The sequence below is a fragment of the Prionailurus viverrinus genome, chromosome B1, assembly GCF_022837055.1.
Source record: "Prionailurus viverrinus isolate Anna chromosome B1, UM_Priviv_1.0, whole genome shotgun sequence".
In the NCBI taxonomy this organism is placed as follows: Eukaryota; Metazoa; Chordata; class Mammalia; order Carnivora; family Felidae; genus Prionailurus; species Prionailurus viverrinus.
Window position 1 is genome coordinate 60,057,672 of NC_062564.1, and position 26,255 is coordinate 60,083,926.

The 26,255-nt window shown below is 39.1% G+C and overlaps 1 protein-coding gene across 1 annotated transcript in view; it reads right to left on the reverse strand.

Annotated features, from left to right (window-relative positions):
• The window catches only part of PALLD (palladin, cytoskeletal associated protein), a 397,583-nt gene extending 371,896 nt beyond the window's left edge, over positions 1-25,687 (reverse strand). Inside the window, exon 1 of the mRNA XM_047855047.1 lies at positions 24,777-25,687. Coding sequence (XP_047711003.1) covers positions 24,777-25,687 — 911 coding nt within the window. The remainder of the gene's footprint in view (positions 1-24,776) is intronic.
• Positions 25,688-26,255: the final 568 nt, after the last annotated feature.

The window sequence follows — 26,255 nt, forward strand, 5'->3', positions numbered from 1 at the left end:
ATAGGGGCAGCTGGGTGGCTCAGTCGGTTAAGTGTCCACCTTCAGCTCAGGTCATGATCTCACGGTTTGTGGGTTTGAGCCCCTCATCGGGCTCTGTGCTGACAGCTAGCTCAGAGCCTGGAGCCTGCTTCAGATTCTGTCTTTCCCTCTCTCTGCCCCTCCCCTGCTCTGTCTCTGTCTCTGTCTCTCTCTGTCTCTCAAAAATAAAGAAAACATAAAAAAATTAATAAAAAATTATAAATATCTATATAAGTAAGTATTACGAATAATCCTCAGCAGTCATCTTTGGGTAATGTAATAAATGATAATCAACTTACATGAAGAACATGTTATGTTTTAGACATTGTTCTAGGGACTGTAGAGGATTTAAAGGAGAGTAACTCATGAGTCCTGTGTTTATCTCTTGTACTGCAGAAGGGAAGATAGAATGTATTCGCGGTAATAAACAATGAGAGCCAGATATGTGATGTTAGCAATATGTACTAGAAAGGTTTAGAATTACACTATATGTTAACTAACTTGGGTTTAAGTAAGAAAAAAAAAAGAAAGTTTTAGAAGAGAAAACATATTCAGTGAAAGATGTAAAAAGTTGAAAATTGTGAAGGAACCACTTCCCTTATTACAACAATGGAGATATATGGTTCTCTTTCATCATAATACACATTAGGAAAGTATCAATATTCTCCATATGGATATTTGTATAGGTAATAGATCTTGGGGATATAAATGACTGGGGCGCCTGGGTGGCGCAGTCGGTTAAGCGTCCGACTTCAGCCAGGTCACGATCTCACGGTCCGTGAGTTCGAGCCCCGCATCAGGCTCTGGGCTGATGGCTCAGAGCCTGGAGCCTGTTTCCGATTCTGTGTCTCCCTCTCTCTCTGCCCCTCCCCCGTTCATGCTCTGTCTCTCTCTGTCCCAAAAATAAAATAAACGTTAAAAAAAAAATTTAAATGACTAAAACTTTCTTCTGTGGGAAATACTATCAGATAACTAATTTGCACTAATAAGACAGAGAAGGAATGGTTGAAGAGAGCAAACATATTAGTCTCAAACACATAGGGCAACAGATAAAATATCCTCTGACTGATTTTCAGACCATCTTGTTGCTCTTGGTGTCCTTGTATTCTCTGTCCTTCCTCTGGCTCTGGTCTTGCCCCTATTGGCTTTGGTCTCTATGCCCTGGAATCAGTCCTTGCTTCTCCTTGGACTTGGCACTCATAGATATGTAGTTTGACCTCAGCTTGGAACCCTGGAAACCCATCCCTAAGGGGCTGATTCTTTGACTTTAGGTTTCCTTTTGAAATCTAGTATGCACCCTGGAAAGAGATTTTCTACCCTTGTTTGCTAAGATGTTAGAAGCCTCTCAGCAAAAAGACATACCCATGTTAGAAAAACCCAATGAAGCATTCAATATACCCTCCAAGATTATTTGACTATTCAAATATTTATTAACCTAAAATTTCTCAATGACATTATCAGTTGCCAAAACTTGCATTTCTACTCTTCCTTCTTTATCTTTTGATGTAACAAACACTTCCCCCTCTTTGTTAAAAATGACCTTCTTTAGCTGTGACATTGAACTCTCCAGATTCTTCTTTGTTTCTGAACACTCCTTCTCAGGTAGCACTGGCTTTTTTTTCTCTCAGCTACCCTGAGTGCAGGGCTTCCCACAAGTCTCTGTCATCAGTTTTTGTCTCTTGTTTACATATCCCATGGCCCAGCTATCGCCACACCTGAAATTCCTCCCTAGCTCCAGCCTCCATTTCAGACCATGGGCAAGACCTTTTATATGAATGCCCTACCTATAGTTCACACTCAAAATAAATGTACGATGAACTTTTCCCTAATATCCAGTATAAATCTCTTCTTCCTCTGTCTTTCCTAACTGGATGGCATTTAGTCGTTCCGACTAAGAATTTGAAGAATCATCTTCATTTCTTTCTCCTTTATTCTTAACTGACCAAATCATCAGAAGTATCTTCAAAATGCTCCTTGAGTCTGGCCTCTGATTTTTATTGCTGTAGCCTTTTCTCCCTCAGTTTCTTGCTGGAAACTACTGTAACAACAGTCTAATTGAGTTAACAGCCTCTAGTCTCTTTCCCTGGCAATTAATTTTATTCACTGCTACAGAGTTACTATTTTCTTCTAAATTAATTTAATTATGAAAGTCATAAAAGACCATTCTAAAAATTAAAACAACAGCAGGGTAGAGAGGTAAAAGTGAGTCCTCCTCTCTCCTTCCCTCAACTCCCCATAGGTTTGATATATATTCTTCCAGACCTCATTCTAAAACATACACACTCAAATAGGATTTGCATTATTGCCCTCAAGGGTTCAGTACTTCTGGTGAAATGTCAGGTGTTAGACAGATTCTCCATTTTGAGTAACCTATTTTGAATCTTTAGAAGCTTTTAGAATTTTCTCTTTCATCTTGAGAGTTCATCAGGAGCCCTGTAAGTCTTTTAACCTACATTCTACCCAATGCTTCCTTCATGTGTCTTTCAACCCAAAAATGACTGTATTTCTTCAGCTAAGACTAATTTTCTTCTATTGTTTCCTTCAGTAAATTATTTCCCCTCCATTATTTCTTTCTCTTAATGGGAATTCTATTGGGTGGATCTTGGCCTCATGAATGTCCTTCCAGTCTCTACCCTTTTCCTTATATTTGTCATTTCTTTTTCTTTGTGATCTGCATTCTAAGAAACATCATAGCTTTCTTTCCATATAATTAGTCCTTTCGTTTGATTTTTCAGACTATCCATCGAAATTTTTATTTTTTACATTCTATTTTATGCATGTATATATGTATGTATTTAAAGATTTTATTTTGGGGGCGCCTGGGTGGCTCAGTCGGTTGGGCGTCTGACTTCAGCTCAGGTCATGATCTCTCAGTCCGTGAGTTCGAGCCCCATGTCGGCTCTGTGCTGACAGCTCAGAGCCTGGAGCCTGTTTCAGATTCTGTGTCTCCCTCTCTCTGACCTTCCCCCATTCATGCTCTGTCTCTTCCTGTCTCAAAAATGAATAAATGTTAAAAAATTTAAAAAAAAATAAATAAAGATTTTATTTTTAAGTAATCTCTACACCCAACATGGGGCTCGAACTTACATTCCCAAGGTAAAGAGTCACATGCTCTACCTACTGAGGCAGCCAAGCACCCCTTTGCCATTCTACTTTAAATTTGACTGTCTTATTCTTTTCTCTTTTGCCAAAATAAACACATTTTTACTTTATCAGAACTATGTCTTCCTACTGTTAATTAGAAGTAAAAAAATATATATGTTTTTAAATTTTTCTTTAAATGCCTTTGCTTCCTCTTGAGATTAGCCCTATTTGTTCATCTTTATGAAAAGGGAGAAGGAAAGTTCTTTCATGCTATTTATTTCCCTGAAATACCTGGTGATTCTTGGTGGTTAGATAATACTTATGAATAAAGCACTAGGATGACTGGTGTAAGTAATGTGCTGTGTTTCCTTTGAGTAGTAAAGATCTTATTGCCTTGCAGGTTCTTTGTAATAAGAGTAAGGCTTATGAATGGGAAGATTCCCCTGTAAGACACCCTACCCTTACCCTCAAATTGCCAAGTCGGGAGAGGATTTACTCCGGTGCGAGAGTACTTTTCTGTTACACATGTCTTCAGTAGGGTAGCTGTTTCTGTTGACCTGATGGCCAGCACCAGGTTTATATCTGCCTTGTATCTGCACTGTATGAGCATTTCTATCAGCATTTATAATTTTCCTGGTAGGTGTTTTTTCAGTATGGCCCAGAGTTTTGGTTCACTTAAAAGCCTCATATCTTGAGTTTCTTAGGCCAAGTTCATTGGAAATAAGACAGAAAATATGTGGTATGTGGCATCACCTATTGTCACACCAAGTCATTCACTCCTTCTAACCTTGTAGCTCTGCTCCAAACAACCTTGGCACTTTATCATTCCCCCTGCTTTAAGATGAATTACATCCATACCTGGGACATTTTCTCCAGAGATTTGGAGACAGCCTTTAGTCTGTATAATTTGTTCAAGCAAAATAATCATAAGGATCTGACTGTTTATTTTGGATTTATCATAATCAGCTTAAAAATTATATGTAGTCTTTTGAAGCAATGTATTTTGTTACTCCAAAACAGTCTTATTACCCAATATTCTAACAAACGGTAGAAAAAGAAAAAAATCATCACATAGTCCCACAGTTATACATGTTCATTTCTATCTATGTATAGATTTATAAATTTCTCTTCTATAAGCAATGGCTAATAACATAATGTGTTATTTTCCTTTGCCTTGAATTAGGAGTATGTGATAAGACAGAGAAAACTTTTTAAATATGGTTTATAGTTTACACAAGAATTTCTCCCAGGGAGAGAATTCTCTGTTGAAAATATCTAGGGGCCAGATGATGCCAAGACTTCTGAGGAGGACAACATTGCCCTGACTAGTAGAGGAAAAACAATTTGGAGCTTCTGCTGCAATGCAGAAGGGAAGAGAAAGTTGAGAAGTAGAGAGGATTAGGGAGAGAGGTGACAGCGAGATGGGGAGAGGAGAGGGCTATGTGTTGAAATCTCACAACGGCATGGTGGTCATTAGTGGCTATAGGTGAACTCGGATGTCTTAAAATGGCACAGAGCTCCCCAGATGATCTTCCCTCTTAGCTCACTTATATATATTATGGATATTCCTGTGATCTCTCACCTGCCTCCTTTGACACCATTTTCTGTGAAGGTTATTAAGCTAGATAATGTGAATGAAAGCATTTTAAACATGGAACTTAAAGAGATTCTGAATTTTCACATCTGAGTCTACTTAGTGCATCACAGAAGCAGCATGTACAGAAACAGTAGCCCAGTTGGTGAGGAAGGAAATGGAAGAAATCTAGGGTACATTTGAAACTTTCACAAACCATAAACTCAGCAAGAGTAGGAGACAGTTATATTTGTGTCTTGAGAGGCAGAAACTTCCAATTACATTTATATGCATTGTCTATCTCCCTCCCCCAATTCTAGGTTTACTGAAGTGATGGACCAAACTGTTGTGGTACCCTCTGACACCTGACAGAACTTTACCCTCAGGGAGTGTTCTATAAATGTTCATCACATGAACAATATATTTCAAATTCATGCAATAGACGTTCAATAACACTATGGGAATAAAAGGGCAAGGGACCTATTTGCAATGAAATATTTTGTTTAGTGAGACGGTTGAGATTACTGATCTTAAGACCTAAAGATCTTAAGATATTTTTTTAAGTATATTTATTTATTTTGAGAGAGAGTGCAAGCAGGGGAGGAGCAGAGAAAGAGGAAGAGAGAGAATTCCAAGCAGGCTCTGTACTCTCAACATGGAGCCCAAAGCAAGGCTCCATCTCATGAACTGTGAGATAATGATCTGAGCCAAAACCGAGTTGGCTGTTCAACCGACAGAGCCACCCAGGCGCCCCTCTAGTCTTTTAGATCTTAATTAACTACTTTCTTTTTTTTGCAATGAATAAATTAGAGTTAGCTATTGCTGCTCTATTTCTATCAAATTAGATACATGCACAATTCCAGAAAGTGAATTGTCATCAAGGATTTTTTCCCCCAATTTTTTATAGCATGTAATTATTCCTACATAGAACCTGAGGACCACAGCAAGTTGATGAAATAAAATATTATCAAGTTGTATACCATCTGCACTGGTGGGAAACCTGTTTGAAAACATAAAATCAGCTTGAAGTTTTCATTAACACAAAAATACACATTTAAGGCAATATTTTAGGTGAGTACATATTTGTTTAAACATTATTTTCATTTCTTTAATCTGGTATTTATTTTGAAAAACAAAAATATCAAAACCCAATAAATTCATATGTAATGTTTTGGTTTAAAATTGCACCTCCCCTTGGGAATGCAAGCTGGTGCAGCCACTCTGGAAAACAGTATGGAGGTTCCTCAAAAAACTAAAAATAGAACTACCCTACGACCCAGCAATTTCACTACTAGGCATTTATCCAAGGGATACAGGTGTGCTGTTTCTTAGGGACACATGCACCCCCATGTTTATAGCAGCACTATCAACAATAGCCAAAGTATGGAAAGAGCCCAAATGTCCATCGATGGATGAATGGATAAGGAAGATGTGGTATATATATATATATATACAATGAAGTATTACTTGGCAATCAAAAAGAATGAAATATTGCCATTTGCAACTACGTGGATGGAGCTAGAGAGTATTATGCTAAGTGAAATTACTCAGTCAGAGAAAGACCAAAATCATATGACTTGACTCATATGAGGACTTTAAGAGACAAAACAGATGAACATAAGGGAAGGGAAACAAAAATAACATAAAAACAGGGAGGGGGACAAAACAGAAGAGACTCATAAATATGGAGAACAAACAGAGGCTTACTGGGGAGGTTGTGGGAGAGGGGATGGGCCAAATGGGTAAGGGGCACTAAGGAATTCTCTCCTGAAATCATTGTTGCACTATATGCTAATTTGGATGTAAGTTAAAAAAATTAAATTAAAATAAAGTAAATAAAATAAAATAAATAGGTCTAATCGGAAAAAAATAAAAAAAGAAAATTAAAAAAGAAAAAAAGAAAAAATGATTTACTGATAAAAAATAAAATAAAATAAAATAAAATAGCATCTCCCTTATTCGATTTTGTATCTTCTGCTGTCCCAAGAGCTTCCCCCCAAAAAAACTGTGGTTGAACTGGATCTTAGATAATTTTTGAAAATGCCTCAAAAATTTTGTTATATTAAGTGATCATTCTCAAGTTTTAATAAAGCAGATACAACTTCAACAGAGCAATTTACCAGTCTAATTTTTTGGAGGAGAAAACCAGCTCTGGCATTTCTGTGTGCACCTTGGTAATGAGTTCCGTGACAGTTTGAGGAGGTCATGGCCTTTTTAACTGTGTGATGCTCTGCTCTCTTTCTTCCTCTGGCTCTCACACTGTGTTTATACCATGCTGCAGGCTACATGACTGAAGAAGGGAGTCTGGGCTCGAAGGGCAGAACACAGCTCTTAAAGGCACTCCTAATTCTTATGCTAGGCATTTCTTCCTTACCATCAATCTGGATTCTCCTTCCTGCCTCTATTTTAACCCCTAATTCAAACTGTAACCCTGTTGTACCTACCACCCTCCTCACCCTTCCCCCCACAGCATCCTGTGTTCTGTACTCTCCTTAGAGTTCACTCAGTCCAGGAGAACACACACAAAAAGGCCTGAGAAGACACCTGTGGTAGCCGCTCTTCAGATAGACTAGTGAGTAGAAGAAAATAGTAGGTTGTTGTTTTAAGTCACTAAGTTTTGGAGTGGTTTGTTATGCACCATTAAATACATAAAACACCCCGCTTCAAATACGTAAGCCACGAACAGTTAGGAAGTCTGCCAAATAGCCAACTTTTGCAGTTAGTAATCGCAGAGACACCACTAACCAGGTCTATGTCCTTGGGTAATTTACTTATCTCCTTGAGCTTCAGTTTCCTCAAATGTAAAATGGTAGTACGATAATAAGAGAGCCCACTCTTCAGAGCTCTTGGAAGGATTGGATGAGAGAATGGATACAAAATCCCTAGAAAAATGCCAAGCATATGGAACGCCCTATTAAGTTTAAGTCATTATTGTTCTCATTGACAGAGAATGCATAAGGAAATTCCACTGATGACATAAAATGTGTTTTTGCACCTTCACATCTTTTACCAAATTTACAGAATTGGAATTGGCTTACTTAAAAATCCTTAAAGCAAACAATGAGGAGTAAAAGGGAGGATAGGGTTGGAAAAATAATTTCCAAGCCAGATAATTTGCCGGTGAGTAATCTAGAATTTACCTTAGCAATTTCAGGGTAAAGCATTTCAGGAATTGGTCATGATCCCTTATCTAGATTTTAAGGATTATGGGTCATCTTATCTCAAAGGTGTGGGAAAAATCAGAAGATGAAGTTATTAGTTGAAGTTATCAGGTGCCAACTAGGAAGAAAGGATAAACTAAATCCCAGATGACTCAAGGCAGGCTTCAGGAAAGGACTAGATCCAAAGGTGTTGTCAAGGTACAAGGAAACCACAAGGGATAATGTATCGCCCTGGGGCTATAAAGCCATGTTACCATTCTTGAGCCTGCAGAATTAGAAGTAAAAGGGAGGCTGCAGATTCCTGAACACAGAAGAGAGCATCATTCTGAGTAAGGACCTTCTTTTGATGGGGAAAGTTAGCATAAACCCACAGGGAAGAAGTGAGGGAACCAAGTCCCTTGAACTCCCACGACCTGTCATGGCTCCCCGGGGCTGAACCCAAACAGAGCCTGAAGGAATCTGTTGAATTCCACAGGTCAGCTTCTGAGGGCAAGAGTGGGATGGAGGAGAGCGGAAAGAGAATCTATTGGGCCTCAGAAAGATACCAGTCAGAGGATCCTGGGGGACAAAGTGACAAGAGCAGACTGATAGATTCTCATATTTAAATACTCGTATTTTCATAACCTTAATACAATTTTGTGGCAGCTTGGACTAAAGGAATATTTTCAAATTTCTTTTCTGATCCATTAAGAAGACATAGGGAGCCCAAAGGAAGTATTGTCTTCATTTCCTTCCATACCTAATACTCCAAGTCATAAGGAAGCAATCTGTGAGCATTACTCTTTTCAGCAATGACTCATGTCACTTCAGGATTGCTGTCACATAAATGTTGTGGTGAGCAAACAACTATAGGTTCACAAACAGCTGAGACAAATGCCACAACTGGTCAGCAAAGCAGGGGACTCTTGTTTATTAATTTGTTTCTCCTGGTGGTTTGATCTGGAAATGTTTTATATATGGCTGTCTTGATGGTCTCTAGCACTCAGCCTTCTTGGAACAGTGTCGGATGTCATCTGCTTCAAATCCTTCAACCTTTTTTCTTTCTCCAATTCTCTTTGTTGAGCCTTCGTTTGTCTATAATTTTTTAACCCCCGACCTCAAGCTTGCTGACTGCTTTGATAGTCTAAGATCTGCTTACTGGGTTTGGTTGACCAAACATAGCCATGCAGGTGAGGTTTTGAGAAAACACTACATGCCAACAGCCTCAGGTAATTTCTGACAGTCATCACCCATCATCCCGTGGACATTAAGTAGAAGAGATTAGTGCAGGTATGGCATTTTATGTGAATGCTGAAAGGCAAACTAAGTTGGGATTCTAGAAATCCACCCAAGGGATGAGCAGTCCTGCTAGACGAAAGTGCAGCAAGAGGGCAAAAGATACATTAGGTGAGGCAATGTGAAAAAGAAGTTATTTGCAATGTGGGTGTGAGTGAGAGAGAAGATGAACCCAACTCATCTTTCAGTTTGGATCATAATTTACTTTAATTCCATGCAAGTGAGAAAATTTAACATTTCAACTAGAGCAAACTGTAATGAAAGACAGGTTCTCGGCTGGGTTTGATCTTTTTCTGATTTGTCAAAATCTCAAAGCCTGAAAACCATCAAAAGAAGAGAAGAAACACATGTGGGCAGTTGAGGCCTTGAGGAAGACCCCATGGGGTCAAGAAACTGCTGAGACCACATAGTGCATTCTGAATCGGCACTAGTCTTGTGTTCTGAGGAAAATACGGCTTTGTGAGCTCTTGAGGTATGTGTGGGAAGCTGAACTCTGCTGGAAGGCAATGAGCTGCTTCTAGCTCTTGTTAGAAGGCACACCTTTAAATTCCAGAGAGCTAAAGCCATTTTACATAGTATCCTAGATGAATAAATGTTAAGATTTTAAGATTTACAGATGAAAGAGACGAGGTAAGTACGAAACATTTTAATTGGCAATGTAGGCTACAGGTCTACATTATCTATTATACAGTGGTAGTAAAATTACTTTGATTTGGAGTAGGATAGGCACACCTCATTGTAATGGATTCATCATTCTACCTGCATTGGCCTGTTAGGAATTGAAAAAAAAAATACAATCAAAACACAACAATTCTCTCATATGAGAGCGATTTTACTTGTTTTTCTGTGAACTATCTGCTATTTAACAAAGAGTGATGGCATCTCTAGTTTGAGGTAGCACATTGGCATGTTCCATTAGTCAATAGTTAAACAAATGGGTACTTAAAACATACGTCCCAGTCCCTCCAATTAAATTTTTTTTTTCTCAACTATTAGGACCGTAGGATAGAAATGAATGGGTCAAGATATTTGTAGAACTGACTGTGTACACATGTTTCCTGTAAATGAAACTGACTCAACCCTGAGGTAGGATGGTGCTTTTCTAGAGAGCTCTCCTGATTACGCACATAATGCCCACCCCTCTGTAATCACCACCCCACGTGGCCCCTCATGAATTCTCTGGTGAGCTGAGGATTATCTGCCATTTTGATGTGTGCATTGATTTTCAACGCCGTAACAGCACTCATCCTACATACTGTCCAAATGTCAGTTTGATTTCTTCCATACTGATACTTCCCTTTTAATAGCTGCCTGTTCAAAGTTAAAACTGTGTATTCTGTAAACAAAACAAAACAAAACAAAACCCCAAACCTTATTGTATTGTATTTTACAACGGCCTTTTGTTGAAGATGTCTATCAGAAATCAGTTGAACTAACACGTTGTTGGTGTTGTTGGGGCCCGTTCCTTCTTTATTTCAGGCAGTGATAATTTGTCCTTGTTCTTGGAGCACAGAATGATTCCATGTATGAGGATTCTGGCCAACATATGCCAACACATTCTTAATTAAAACGCTGGCCACTACGCACAAGAATTAAATAGTACCACACTGGATTACAAATCATATCTGTTATGTTCTGTTTGGGATTACTGCTCTGTTTACGAGAAAAAGAGAGAGACCCGGCTAACTGGCTCTGAAAGTGGAAGTTAGAACCCATGTTTTCACAAGCTGCAGCAATGGAGATTGCTCCTGCTAATAAAGATGCCGAGACCCCCTCATGCAGACAATACAGAGTGGCTAGAAGTATATGTGATGTAAGGTTTTGTCCCGAGGACCAGGAAATCATTGATCATGGCTCTTTTCTTTTCCAAGTTTTTTGTCTGGAGCAATGGAAGGAAGCAATTCATGGACATTTCGCTTTTCAAGAGATAATGGCTACCGTAGTAGGTGTTTCTAGTGGCATGCTGGGGTTCACCTGAACTTTATTGGGGCACGATCCTGTAAGCAAGGCTGTGTGTCCCTCTGATTTTATGGACACTAGAGTAATAGTGGTTGAAAAGTAAAGACTCTGGGCAGTTGGATAATTTTTGTAAGCTATTCATCCTTTTGTTTCTTGTTTTTATTTTATTTATGTATTTATGTATTTATTTATTTTGAGAGAGAGAGGGGGGTGCAGGTGGGCGAGGGTCAGACAGAGAGAGAGAATCTCAGGAGGGGCAGAGAGAAAGAAAGAAAGAGAGAGAGAAAGAGAGAAGGAGAAAAAGAGAGACAGAGAGAGAAGGAGAGGAGAGAGAGAGAGAGAAAGAGAGAGAGAGAGAAGCAGGGCTCACCCGATACGGGGTTCGTGCTTACCCCAAGTGGGGCTCAAGCTCACCCGAAATGGAGCACAAACTCACCCGAAGCAGGGCTTATGTTCAACCAATGAGGGCTGGAGCTCACCGATGTGGGACTTGAACTCCCAGACCCTGAGATCATGACCTGAGCCAAAGTCAGATGTTTACCAACTGAGCCACTCAGGTGCCCGTCTTGTTTTTATTTTTATTTTTTTAAATGTTTACTTATTTTGAGAGAAAGGGGGAGATTTCACACGAACACATGCATGCATGCACTAGCAGGGAAGGGGTAGAGAGAGAGGGAGAGAGAGAATTCCACACTGACAGGGCAGAGTCTGAAGCAGTTTCAATCCCACAAATTCTGAGATCATGGTTCAATCCCAGGAACCATGAGATCATGACCTGAGCAAAAATCAAGAGTTGAATGTTCACCAACTGAGCCACCCAGGCACCCCTATTTCTTGTTTTTAAAATGGAGATAATATTATAGCTTAGTGAAACTAATATACCATTCACTATAAGACATCATTATCTACTAAGAAAGGAAAAAACCAGTATGTAATACCAAAAGGCAAACAACTCAAAGTGAAAAAAATAAACAGTTCTGACCAAATTTGTATATGCACAGGTAATCACAACCATATCACAACTATGGTCAGATAGTGACTGTAAAATGCTCTCCACTGCAAGATGCATTCTAATTATGGAGATGCTAAAATGTGACAAAATATATGTCTTAGAACCCAAGAAATATGGTAGCATCTACCTTGTAGGAAGAGTGAGTTTATATGTGGGAAGAATGTCTGGCATGTGCTAAGTTCTCAAGAAAGTCAGTTATTAATATCATTTTTTCCATTATTATTATTAGGAGAATGACAACAACATTCATAAGGTCTCGATTTCAGTAGCTCTCTCAGAAAGAGGAATTCTTTTAACTTGTGACTTCAGAACGATAAGCAAAGGGTTTAAGAAGAATGGAAATGACATTCTAGCATAAGCTTCCTACAGTTTAGTGGTTTAGTGATGACTTCATAGACATGTATGATGTGGTTGAATGCTATAGTAAGTTTCTGGTGTTAACTTCCAAAGTCTCCTTATGAGGGGATGACAAAGCCTGTAGACAGGAGTGACAAGGCCTAGCTAAGTCCTTGGCCTTGACCAAATCCTCCTATTGGTGAATTATACCTTTTCAGTATTATTAGTCCAGAAAGCTTACTGGTCCATGATAGTTGCTTCATCATAACCAACTTCATATAATGATGCAGAAAATTCTTAATCTCTGTCTGTGGTGGCTCAAAATCCAAAACTGAAACAAATATTTTCTACCTATCTCCTTAGCCTTCATCAACTATGTATCTATTGCCTTCCCTATGCATAAGCACAACTGAAGTGTTCTCTGCTAATGAAATTGGTCTGTGATAACTTCAGTGATGGTAAAAATGATTTTTTTACTACAATGTGTATAACAAGTCTTTTTTTTTAATTTGTAATTTTATTTTATTAAAAATATGTTTTTAATGTTTATTCATTTTTGAGAGTGAGAGACAGAGCACGAGTGGGGGAGGGGCAGAGTGAGAGACAGGGAGACACAGAATCCCAAGCAGAATCCACGCTCAGCACAGAGCCCGACGCAGGGCCTGAACTTAAGAACTGTGCAATCATGACCTGAGCTGAGGTGGAACGCTTAACCGACGGAGGCACCTAGGCGTCCCAAGTCTTGTTTTTTTTTAATGTTTATTTATTTTTGAGAGAGCTCAAGTCGGGGAGGGGCAGAGAGACGAGGACAGAGGATCTGAAGCAGGCTCTGTGCTGACAGCAGCAAGCCTGATGCAGGGCTTGAACTCATGAACCGTGAGGTCGTGACCTGAGCCAAAATCAGATGCTCAACCAACTGACGGAGCCACTCAGGGGCCCCCGTATAATAGATCTTTCAAGTAATATCTTGTTTCTTTAATATATAAATGTTTATCAACTTATGTGTAGAAGTGTATGGAAAAAGCCCTGTGTTTAACTCATTGAACTACACTGTGTATAAACCATCTTTCAAGGTTTCAATTAACATCTTCTTTCATTAAGATGCAAGTATTTGTAAACTTAGGTATAGAATGTGAAGTAAAAATGATTTTGAAGATCTCCCTGGCTTTTAAAGAAAGAACCAATTAACTTCAAATGAAAATTTTCTTTCTCTCCCTCCCTTCCTAACTTATTTCTTCTCCGTTTCACCTTTATCTTCCTCCCCCACTCTCCCCACACTCCTCCCCCTTCTTCTCCTTCTTCAAAGATTCTCCTTCAATACTTGGAAATCCTTTTAACCAGACTTACCTTCTATTCTTCCATTAGAAAATACTTTTCCAGTTCCAGCAACTAAGGCTAAAACTTCACCTGAGGGAAAAAGAAATCCTATTCGGTAGGGTATTTTTATTTAGGTTATCTGGCCCACATGTGGACCATATAACCATTGATTAGAAACTTGTTTTATGGCCTGACTTCCCATATGCTATTATACAGAATCAGACTTCACTGTTAGAACTCATAATCAAGAGAACAATGTTTCCACTCGGAATTAATAATTTTTCTTTCTTTCTTCCTTCCTTCCTACCTTCCTTCCTTCCTTCCTTCCTCTCTCTCTCTCTCTTTTTTATTTTTAATTTTTTACCAGGAAAGGCTTTTGATTGCCGGGAAATGCTTTTCTCTATCAGTGCTCAGGTGACTAGCAGTTTACTCCTGTTCCAGCAGATATTAACTATGGCCCTATTTCTTGGCTCAAAAACATTAAAACTGAATAGGAGAGAATCCTTTCTATCGCTACACATCATTTGAACATGCCAGCTGGTAGAAAAATTTTGCATTTTGGTCAGCAGATTCAGCTGCATCAAGTTTCAGACTTATAATTGTATTTGCTACACTTATACTTATAAAGTAACTCCTTCTAACCGTCAAAAGAATGCAACATGGAAGTGGAGTGCTTGAATTGCTGTAATTACGCCTAAACAGGTTCAGTGATCCGTGAGGCAGCACTGCCCTAAGGCAAAATGAAGAAACAGTCCAGAAGTACTTTAAGGAACTCTACAGAAAAGACTTGAGGTGTTGAGCAGTTTTGACTGAAAGTATCCATCCCAAACTTCAGTCAAATTCTTTCAAAACAACTGTTTCACAGGATTTTGCATAATAGTAAATTAAACTTCCAAAAAGCACATTCTTTTCCTATTGAGAGCTTTGCTGGATGGTATAATACTTAGCAGGAAGAAAATACAAAACCAAAGCCAATATATCTAGCTGGGGGAAAAGCCTGCATTTGTTACTCAAATTATTTTTAGAGTTTTCTTCCTGCTGAAATTATTGGAATACAAAAACAGGGAGTGGTTAAAGTGTTGGGGAACCACTTTCAATTGGCTTTGGCAAATATTTAACAAGGAACCATGAAGTTAACTCAGGAAAATGGCTAAACAATTTAAATGCAGCAAGAAAACAATAGTCAGAGACTTGATTTTTAGAAGGCTTTCCAAGTTGTCGGTAGTCCACAAGAAGGCTGACCTTCACAGCTTCAAAATTTAGGAAGAGAGGATGGGGAGATAATTAGTTGTAGGAGGGAGGGGTAGAGATGGAAAGAAATGACTTATCTTTGGCTTTGATCCCATCCTTTGAGGCTGTGAAGGAACAGAAGGCCAAGTGAGGTAAAAGTTGACAATAGCCAGAGACCAGGGGACAATATCCCAACACCCCAAGGCAGCGCGGGTATTGATTCTGACCTTGAGATACAAATCTAAGGTTCATGGTCCAAACAGGATCAAAACACCTTTCAAGATATATTGTATTCCTTACAAATTATGGTTAGTCTATAAAGTTGAAGTGTTCCTTCTCTATAAACCCTGTACCACTGGGAATACTTAGCAGTACAAGAGAGAATTGTAGCATGAAGATTTTGAAGAAAGGAAATAGATTCAAAGATTTTTGAGAAGGCAGAGTGTAGGGAGCTTATGGCAAATCAAAGACAATAAACAATAAAGGTGAACACTTTGTAATAATAATTACTTTATAACAATACCTTAGTATTTATTAAGCTATTACTATGTGCAGGCAGAGTTCTAAACTCTTTCCTTGTGTTAATTGACTTAACACTCATCATAACACTAGAGGTAGGTACTTTTATTATTCTCATTTTGCCAACAAGGAAACTGAGGCATGGAAAGGTTAAATAACTTGCCAAGGTGACTGGACTGATATGTGATAGAGGCAAGATTCACACTCTTGCTTCAGAATCTGTATTGTCAGCCCCTAAACTTCTGCTCTTTGTTCCATAGCATTTTTAAAAAAATGCACAAGCATTATTTTTAATTCTAAAGGGATTCTCTGTGACTCCCCTTATTTCCTCTGAGAATTTATGTTGATGTTTGTTTATTGACTGCTTTTCTTATAAAATCCAGAAACTTGGCCATTGAGATGTTAACTTGAAATGATGGAATCAATTCTTAGAACAGATGCTGCTGTCTGATTTGGCTACTGCTACCTCATGCTATATATCAATACTGTTATAACCAGTTTCACACTTGCCATGAATATCAAGCTTGCTTCTTGATTTTTTCTTGAGATATCCCTATGAGCAGCATTATATGCAGTGGAATTGGAGTATCACAGCATCATGGCGTCATGGGTTGACCAAGAACAGGTAATAAGGTAGCTGCTGTTACTCTGTAATGTTCAAATCAGTAAACAACAATTCCACAAAACAGGCAATATTTCCTGGGTTCAGTGATACTGAGTTATCCTATTTCACTCACTGATCTATAGAAGCAGATTCTATATTCGCATTAATGATGTTAAAGCATCATAGAGGTATAGCTCATTTTTCAAGTGGGAATTACAAGTGGATAGATATTGCAATGGAGATAGGGGCTGAGAAAGAATGGAAAGGATAGGCAAGAGGACAAAATAGCATGATAGGTCATAGTGCCTTAATTTATCAACTCACAGAAATCACCTGTGAGGAGGAATCAGAGATAAGGTTTTCTTCATCTCTGTGAAAATAAAGGTGCTATTCTGTTGTTTAATCTCGTTTGGTTTCTAGTTCAATAGTAATTTGATGTCCTAGGAAACGTTGTCCTCTGTAAAATATAAAAGACTTAGTTTCTCGAGTCAATGCAAATGTACAGAAAAAGAAAAAAGTTAAAAGATTTAGAAATAAATAAAGGGAAATGATAGAAGACAAAGAAAGACAGGAAACTATAAAATTCAGTGGTGTTATTTCCTTTGGATTCTACTCCATTTTGCTTGCTCCCATTTACCAAATATGATATACATTGAGTATAAAATTAGCACAATTTACATCTGTGTCTCTACTACCCGTCTTAAGCTATGAAACATTGCAAACACAGTTGATGCCCTCTACACACCCCTTACTAATCACGTTCCTCTTTATCTCTACTATTATTGCTATCTGGATTTAGTATTTGTTATTCCCATGCATTTCTCTATACTCTTATCATATCCCCAAGCCTGGAATAGTACTGTTTTGCAAATTTAACTTCATATGGATGAATTTATTCATGTAATCTGTATCCATTTTTTGGCAGCTTTTTTTTTTTTTAGATTGCTATTATATTTGTGAGTTTCAGACCTACTGACTCATGAAACTAGTTCATTCACTGTGTGAATATATATCACAACTTAGCTATTTTCTTATCTTTTTTCTAACTTGATTGAGACACAATTGACTTATAACGCTGTGTAAGTCTAAAGTGTGCACTGTGATGATCTGATATTGATATTCACATCTATATATTGTGAAACGATTACCACAATAAGATTAGTTAACATATCCGTCATCTCACATGATTACAAGTTCTTTTCTTTTTTAATTTTTTTTTAACGTTTATTTATTATTGAGACAGAGAGAGACAGAGCATGAACAGGGGAGGGGCAGAGAGAGAGGGAGACACAGAATCTGAAACGGGCTCCAGGCTCTGAGCTGTCAGCACAGAGCCCAACGCGGGGCCCGAACTCACGGACGGTGAGATCATGACCCGAGCCGAAGTCAGACGCTTAACCGACTGAGCCGCCCAGGCGCCCCTACAAGTTCTTTTTCATGCGTCTGGTAAGAGTGTTTAAGATCTAGTCTTTTAGAAATTTTTAAGTATACAATACAGTATTGTTCACTGTACTGTGATATACGTTAGATCCCAGAACTTATTTACCTTTTAACTGGAAGTTTGTATTCTTTGACGAGCATCTCCCCATTACCACCGTCCCCCAGCCCTTGGAAACCAGCATTTTAACTCCCTGTTTCCGCAAGTCTGCCTTTTTTTAAGATTCAATATGTAAATGAGATCATATGGTATTTGTCTTTCTCTGGTTTATTTCACTTAGGGTAATGCCCTCAAGGTCCATCCATGTTGTTGTGAATGGCAGGATTTCCTTCCTTTTTATGGTTGAATAATATTCCCTAGTATATATGTGCCACGTTTTCCTTATTCATATAGCAATGGACACAGAGCTTGTTTTAAAATGGCTACTATCAAGAAGACAAGAGATAATAAGCACTGGTAAGGATGTGAAGAAAAGGGAAACCTTGTATACCGTTGGTGGGAATGTAAGTTATAGTCACCATGTAAAATGGTATAGAGGTTCTTCAAAGAATTAAAAAGATAACTACCATATGATCCAGCAATCCCACTTCTGGATCTACATGTGAAGGCAATAAAATCACTGTTTCAAAGAGGTGTCTGTTTTCTTTTTCATGAATATTTAGGTTATTTCCAGTATTTTGAAACAAACAATGCTGGTATGGACATTCTTATATATGTATCCTTATACACATGAGCAAAAGTTCTTTTCGGGTAGATAGCTAGGAGTGAAGTTCATTTATTCAATACATATTTATTGAGCATCTGTTATGTGCCAGGCACCATTCTAGGCCCTAGGGACACAATAACAAGAATCAGATGGCAGTCCCTGTATTCAAGGGTCTTATATTTTACTCAGGGAAATGGACAATGACAAAAACAAGTGAAATGCAGAGTGTATCAGATAAGATCTATGGAGAAAAACAAAACAAGAGAGCAGAATAGAGAATAAGGTGGGCAGGATCTGTTCTTTTACATCGAGTAATTATGGAAGGCCATACTCTGAAGGTGAATTTAAGGAGAGATATGAAGGAGATGAAGTATCGAATCCTGCATATATCTGAGGGAAGAGAACTTCATGGAGGGAACAGAGAGGAAACAGCATGTGCACAGGCCTGAGACAGGCCTGAGACAGGAACATCCTGGCATATTGGAATACAGTAGGGACACCATTGCGTCTGGAGTCGACCGAACAGGAGTATAGCAGGGGATGAAATCAGAGAGATGGTGCCTAATTATTAACGTTTATAAGGCCTACAGATTTTACTCTGGGTGAGATGAGAAGGCAATGGAAAGCTTTGCGTTATTGATCATAGTTTTATTAAAAAGAATCATGCTAGGTGCTGTATAGACTATAATGAGTAAGGATGGAAACAAGTAGACAGATCAAAGAGGTAATACAAATACCTTAGGGGAAGATGATGGTGGCTTGGACCAGCTAATGATGACAGCCTGATTAGTGGAGGTGGTGTGAGGTGGTCTGATTCTAGATTCTATATCAACGGTTGAGCCAACTGGATTTGCTGGATGTATTGGATGGTGTGAGATGCAAGTAAGAGAGGAGCCAAGGATGACTCTAAGGTTTTTCCCTCGAACAGCTGGAAAGAGGATTGTCACTTGTTGACATGGAGAAGATTTAGGAAGAGAAGGTTTTTGGAGAATAACCAGAAGTTCAGTTTGGGATATATTAAATTTAATAAACCTATTAGATATCCAAGCAGATATATAAAGTAGGTAATCGGTTATTAGATAGAAGTTTCGGGTATGTACATCTTCAACTTTATTGTGTATCACAAAATTGTTCTCCAAATTTTGCGTATCTATTTACATTTCACGTTGCTGTAACAACACTTGTATGGTCAGTTTTTTCATACTGATAATCTAATGGTATTATCTGGTGTCGCATTGTGACAATATTCTATAACAAAAACAAACAACACTCCTGGAACTAAGCCATCTGGGTCTTAATAAGCACCGCATATTCATAACCTACTGGCTAGTGGTACTGTTGCCATGCTTTCCCAAGCCAAAGCAATCCATGACCAGAATATACTGATGTCCTTAGTAAGAAAAGTGAATCGGTGGTTTGTTTCTATTTCTAATTTCTTTTGAGGAGATGGAAATTTCTACAGACAGCGTTGCATAGATTTGATGTGGTTAATTCTCTTGTTTTGGCTTTTGATGATGATCAAAGTATCACTAATGTAAACTAATTGGAAGCATTGGAGGCACTGGGTTTTGATTTTAAAAAGAAAGAATTTAATTACTTTTAATTACATATATTAATTGAAACTTTACTAAGCTAATAATGATGAACGAATAGGCATCTTATGAGATACGAGTAATTGTACTGAGAATATTCGATATGTTTGGACAACTGCTGGATTCACTTTTTTTTTAGAAAATGTTTTTAATGTTTATTCACTTTTAGGAGAGAGAGAGAGAGAGAGAGAGAGAGAGAGAGAGAGAACGAGTGGGGGAGGGGCAAAAAGAGAGGGAGACACAGAATCCGAAGCAGGCTCTAGGCTCTAAGCTGTCAGCACAGAGCCCGATGTGGGGTTCGAACCCACAAACCGTGAAATCATGACCTAAGCTGAAGTCGAACGCTTCACCAACTGAGCCACTCCGGCGCCCCTGGATTCACTTTTACTGCAATAAGTCGATGTTTAAAAGTGTTTTCCTCCCTTATGAGTATGTACACATTTACCTCACAATACAATTTGAATATGAGGATGGTTTGGACTACTGTTCATAAACTGGGAATGATTTGTTTTTTTGTTTGTAGTTATTTGATGGAGAATATCTACTTCCCCCCACATCCTAACATTTTTTGGTTTATGTTGATTGACTTACTTTGCAGTATTACCTTACTGCAAATAAACAGAATGACCATGAATGGCTATTTTTTTTTAACATAGAACATATTGTGAAAATTATCAGGGTATCATTTTCTTTAAAGATATTTGGAATATGAATTCCAGATGGTAGCTCCACTCATGTCCTTTTCTGGAGCTTTTCAGTAATCACACATAACAAGCAAAACAGCAGTGACAGTGGCTAAATCTTCTCATGAGTCACTCAGTGTCTGATTAGGAATCAGAAGACAGGAGTCTGGTCCCTATGGTTAATTAACTATTTTTCTGTTACTAGGCAAATAATCTCCTAGTTTTCTGAGTTCCCTTATATGTAAATGGTTTGAAATATATGGTTGCCATAATAAAATATTTTGAAAAACATAAAGTGAAAATATGAGGTCTCACTTTAATAATACTGGAGGTACTTTTGAACTAAAATTCTTCATGAATTTTTCACCAACTCACAAAAGTTGAGAGAGGAGGGAATAGGCAAGGCGATGTCTGTATACTATTGTAAAGAAGTACATGAGAAATATGAACCACTGGGACATAATCACAAAAATTTATGAATTCTGACTCAATTTTATTTAATGTAATAATTCAAGTTGTTAACGAATAATTTGTGTGTAATTTGAGTAGTATCTAAATTGTATATGACCTCAGTTATACATAAGCTTTTCTTCCATTAGTTTTTCTCTTTTGTTGAGGTTTTGTTGGAACTTTGCAAGAATAAAGAAGGCAAACAGATTTTTTTTCAGTCCTCTTTGTGGTTATAACTGGTATCTGTGCCAGCTATATTTGTGGGAGGATGAAGTAGAAAAGCCTCGAAATGACTGGCCTGGCTTCAATCCTACTGTTTCCACCAGGCCTCCTTTTTAGTTGGGGTCACTTTATCTACATCTGCAAGTTTCACTATGTCCAGGTTCCCAGACCAAATGGTTTCTATTTAGGCCACATTTAAGAAGCTCCAGGCCAGCAGCTTAGTAGCCCAGTCTTGTCAGGGTAACAATTTGTTTCCCGATTCTGAACCCAGCATGAGTTTAGTCCCTAAAGTCCTGCCTCATTTAATCATACCTGAGTCTCTATTTCCTGCACTGTCCTATTGTTCTTTGGAGCAGCAGCCTCGCCTTTTCCTTAACTAAACTCTTCAAGGGTAGAATTTTCTACCTGGGCTCCTGTCCCTGTGTCTGGATCCTTATACCTGCTGCCGTATTTTCCTGTGGTGCATTCCTTTGAAGTCCGTCTGGACCTTACCATTGGCAATTGCTCCACGTTGTGCTCACCTGTCCTACGGTTGCTGACTTTTTGACAGCTGAATGTCTCCACGCTTACCAGTCAGTGCCTGTTAGGCCTTTGCTGATTGCTTGCTTTGGGTTCCTCTGACATCCCCTTACTCTCTATGGGTTCTGTTACCTGCTTCTGGGATCTTAGACCAATCAATAGGTCTGTGCAGTCTCTGGGTTTAGAGTCACTTGGACTGAGTCTGAGCCAGGTTCTAAAATGCTCCAGTATAGCGTATTAATATTTTATTTAAGGTTTTCTTCTTTTTTAAAAACAATTTTTTTATTTGAGAAAGAAAGAGAGAGAGAGAGAGAAGGAGAGAGAGAGAGAGAGAAAGTGAGCAAGAGAGGGTCAGATGGAGAGAGAAAGACAGAATCTTTTTTTTAATTTTTTAATTTTTATTTATTTTTTTTTAACGTTTTATTTACTTTTGAGACAGAGAGAGACAGAGCATGAACGGCGGAGGGGCAGAGAGAGGGGGAGACACAGAATCGGAAGCAGGCTGCAGGCTCTGAGCCATCAGCCCAGAGCCCGACGTGGGGCTCGAACTCATGGACCGCTAGATTGTGACCTTAGCTGAAGTCGGCTGCTTAACCGACTGAGCCACCCAGGTGCCCCGAGAAAGACAGAATCTTAAGCCCAATGCAAGGATCAATCCTACAGATCCTGGGATCCCAACCTGAGCCAAAATCAAGTCAGACACCCAACCGACTGAGACACCCAGGTGCCCCAGGTTTTCTTCTTCATGTGAAATTTCCTTCAAAGAAGGTTATTTCTATAGACCCTCAAGTCTCATGTGGAAAAGGAACTCAATGTTTCTAGGCATTTGGTATACTGACAAATGCATGGAAGAGAGTACCAAGATCTTTGGAACAGAAATTAAGAAAATCCAGCACCCATGTACACTCCCCTCTGAAAATACAGAACAAAACAAACAAAAGCTCCAAAAGGATATAAAAAAGACCAGCTAACTTTAAACAATGGAGCATTTCATCAAGGACTTAATTACTCTAAAAGGGCATAATTTGTAATGTCTAATGGGCATTGGGCATGGACTTTGGTAGACCAGGAGATGACAAGGGAAAACTAGTTAATAATTCTGTGGTTACTAGCTAAATTAATGCTCCCCCTGCACACAGCCTCCCCCACCCCCAGCAAAAAGGAGACAGAAGCATGAATTTGATGTCCTCCAAATTATTAAATAGTTCAATGAACTTTAATACAGTAATTATGGTCTGCTCACCTAAATTAATCCTTTAATGTTAAATGGATTGTTTTTTGTCATTTTTGACAGGGTGTGGTAAGTCTAATTGCCACGATAATACGTCTGAAAGGGGCTTGTTTTGGTAAGGCAAATGTGAGTGGAGTCATATGCAGTTTGAAAACCTGTGGAACTGTTTTGAAGGACTTGTGAAAGTATTTCTCCTGCAGAATTATTTGTCCCAAGATTAGTAGGTTAAAAACAACCCAAATAGAATCCAAAAGAATCACACGATTTCATTTCCATCGTAGGCAAAATGATAAGGAAAATTCTTTGTGGGAAATATACATAAATGCAGAATTTAGGATCACGTAATGAAAGGAACCCATTAAGAAGTTTTTTACTGCCCCCTGCTGTCAGTTTCTAAGAGCAATATGGTAAAATTACTGTAAAGGGTGACTCAAGAAGAATTAGTTGAACAAATTGGTTGGAAAAAAATTCCCTGCCTTTAATTACACCACGTTTTAGTCAGTAATGCTAATGCTTACTTCATGTTTGTGAGCAATACCCTGTCAACCCAAGAAACCAACTCTCGCTAAGCGTGTACTAGTGGATGTAGGGTAAGAGGCCAAGTCTGCGGCTTGTGAAATGCTATATTAATAAGAATGTACCAGCGTTACAATTTTTAGCGGATGAGATCTACTTTACTGTTTGTCCAAATTTCACAACGTCAAATTTACTGTTTAATATTTACATAATCTAGGTAAAACGCTCTTCATAACAGCAAAACTTTCAAAGTAAATGAATGAATGGCTTATTTTTGTAGTGCAATCCAACTTGAAACGTTATTTTCACTTTGGCATATAAAATTAAGACATGAGAAACAATCAAAATAATAGATAATACTAATGCAGCCGTCACTAGACGCAAGGCACAGTTTTATTTTTTCACACGTGTGATGTCGTCCTCATAAAATAGAAGGAGGGAGGTATTAGTTTAATTCCCATCTCACAGATGAAGAAACTAAATGACAAAGTAACTTGCCTAGGTGACACAATTGATAAAAGGTGGAGCCATGGGTGGAAACCCTGCAGTCTGACTCCAGAGTCACTCCTCTTAACCTCTTTGCACAGAAAGTACGAACTCGGCAGTGAGGGAGGAAGAACTTAACAGAAATTAGAATGGTCATGGTGACGTAAGTGTATATTGCCTCCAACCAACCACACACTCGTCGAATCGTGACCTTTTTGCTACAGCCATGCTGTAGTGGCCGGAACCTGTGTATAAACATCACACCTGCATTGTTTTCAGTTGGCTTTATCTTTCTTTGTTTCCTTGGTTGCATTACATTGAAGGTGCATTGGGGGTGCTTTTTTTTAAAGTGAATATGTGCCCCCTTAGCCCATGCCTTAGGTCAGGGTTAATCTTGTGGTTGGCCACTGCACACCCGTGCCTTTCATCTCTATGCAGCCAGACAACGTCTAGTTTTAGCCACACTTTCAACCATCTTCAGCAACTCGTATTCAAATTATGCACACACTTTCACAGTGCTTTGAATACATGAGTTGCACATTTTAAGTTTCCTTGGATGCTATTAATTCTGGAGTCCTGTTTAACAGGACATTTGTGCCCCTCTGTGCCTGTCCAGTCCTTTGCCTTCCCTTTCGTAGCACATGGCTCATGACAACAGATACATTCCACCCGTGATAACTGGCAAAGCTACTATTTGCAATTCTAGGATGCTTTTGCCCTGCAGCTGTTCGAAAACACGACTTCGGGTTCCAGAGGGCTAACTGTCCAGGAAATCTCATTCCACATTAAAGTAAAACCAAAAGTCAACACAGATCATTTGATCTTCATAATAAAAACGTTCTTACCTGACCCGAGGAGTTGGGTTTCCGGTGACTCTACACTCCAAGTAAACTTTACTTCCTTCTGCCACTTCTTGGCTCCGAAGCTTCTGGATGAATCTTGGAGCTGAGGGCAAGCGGAGTGCATTCTGAGGCTGTGGGTGAGGCATGTTATTGCATGGCACTGCTTTGTTCTGGTCTTTCTGGTAACGATGCCTGGCTTCGGGCAACTTGACCTCTGCTTCCATTTCCTGTTGGTCTCCAGTGGGGCTCTGGCTGGCCGAGGCTCCCATCAGGGCTGATGGCTGATTTTTAGGAGACAAGTACCCACTGTCTGGTGATGAGGACTCCCCATTTGGGCTTCTATTTCTCGGCTTTGCTGCTTCTCTAAATATGGACGTCAGCTCCTCAATGAAATTAGCCGCCTTGTCACATAGCTGGCTCTGGGGGCCAGTCTTACTTTGATATGCTGGTTTGGGCTTTACACTTGGGTTGGGAGTTTTTGCACCACGTTTTCCAGACTTACGGAGGCTCCGGATATAGCTGGGGCTGGCAAGCAGGGGTGATATGGCAGGTTTCCTCTTTGAAGCAGGTGAAGAGATAGGGGCGGTTTGCTCAGGCAGAGGCTGGACAGGTGTTGACCTATTATCATGAGGTCTTCCTGAGGAGGTTGACTCACCAAACTTGGTCTCCTTATGGGAAGGGTTTTCACAGAGGCTTACAGGAGAGGTGTTGAAAATCTGCGAGATCTCCTTTTCTGAGTCAAAATCTTCCGTTTCGGAGTTGGCGATAGATCTCCGCGCCAGGTCAAGACTCTTGTTTATCTCTTCCTGGCTGAGAAAAGCAGAAAGCCCAGGGAAGAAGTCAGCATTCTTGCTTTCTTCCTGCATGTCTGATAGGGAATCATAGAAGGAGTCATGAGAGGAAGTCTCTGACATAGTTGAATAGTCTTCATACACTCTTTGTCTGCTCTTAACAGAAAGGCCAGAGGCACTGGAAACCAGTTTACTTCTTGTGTCCTGAAAAACAACACCGACAGAATTGCCATTAGTAGTAGTGGGTGTGTGGGTGTGTGTGCGCGCGCATGCGCAAACGCTCACATGTGCGTCTATTATCCTAATACTACTAATCTACAAGTTGGGAGAAACATGAAAGTGAAAAATACACTTTTGTAAAAATCATTTTTCTCTATCCTTTGAGTTGGAAGAAACATCAAGTATACTTGTGTTTATAATTTATCATTTTAGTTTAATATTTTTTTTGTGGGTGAATATTAAGTGTCTCACTAACCAGCGACGAGTAATTCAAAAAGAAAATATCTGCAGTAGAGACTAAAGAGTGTAGTAGGGCACTCTGTACTTCTCAGAGCCTCCTTCTTTTCTGTCTCCCCCCCCCCCCCCCCGCCACTACGCACCTCATTAAAGCTCTAATTTCATTAATGTATGAGATTAGTAGCTTGTTGATATTTTAGTAAATCTGGTTCTGCTTATCTCACCATAAACCACA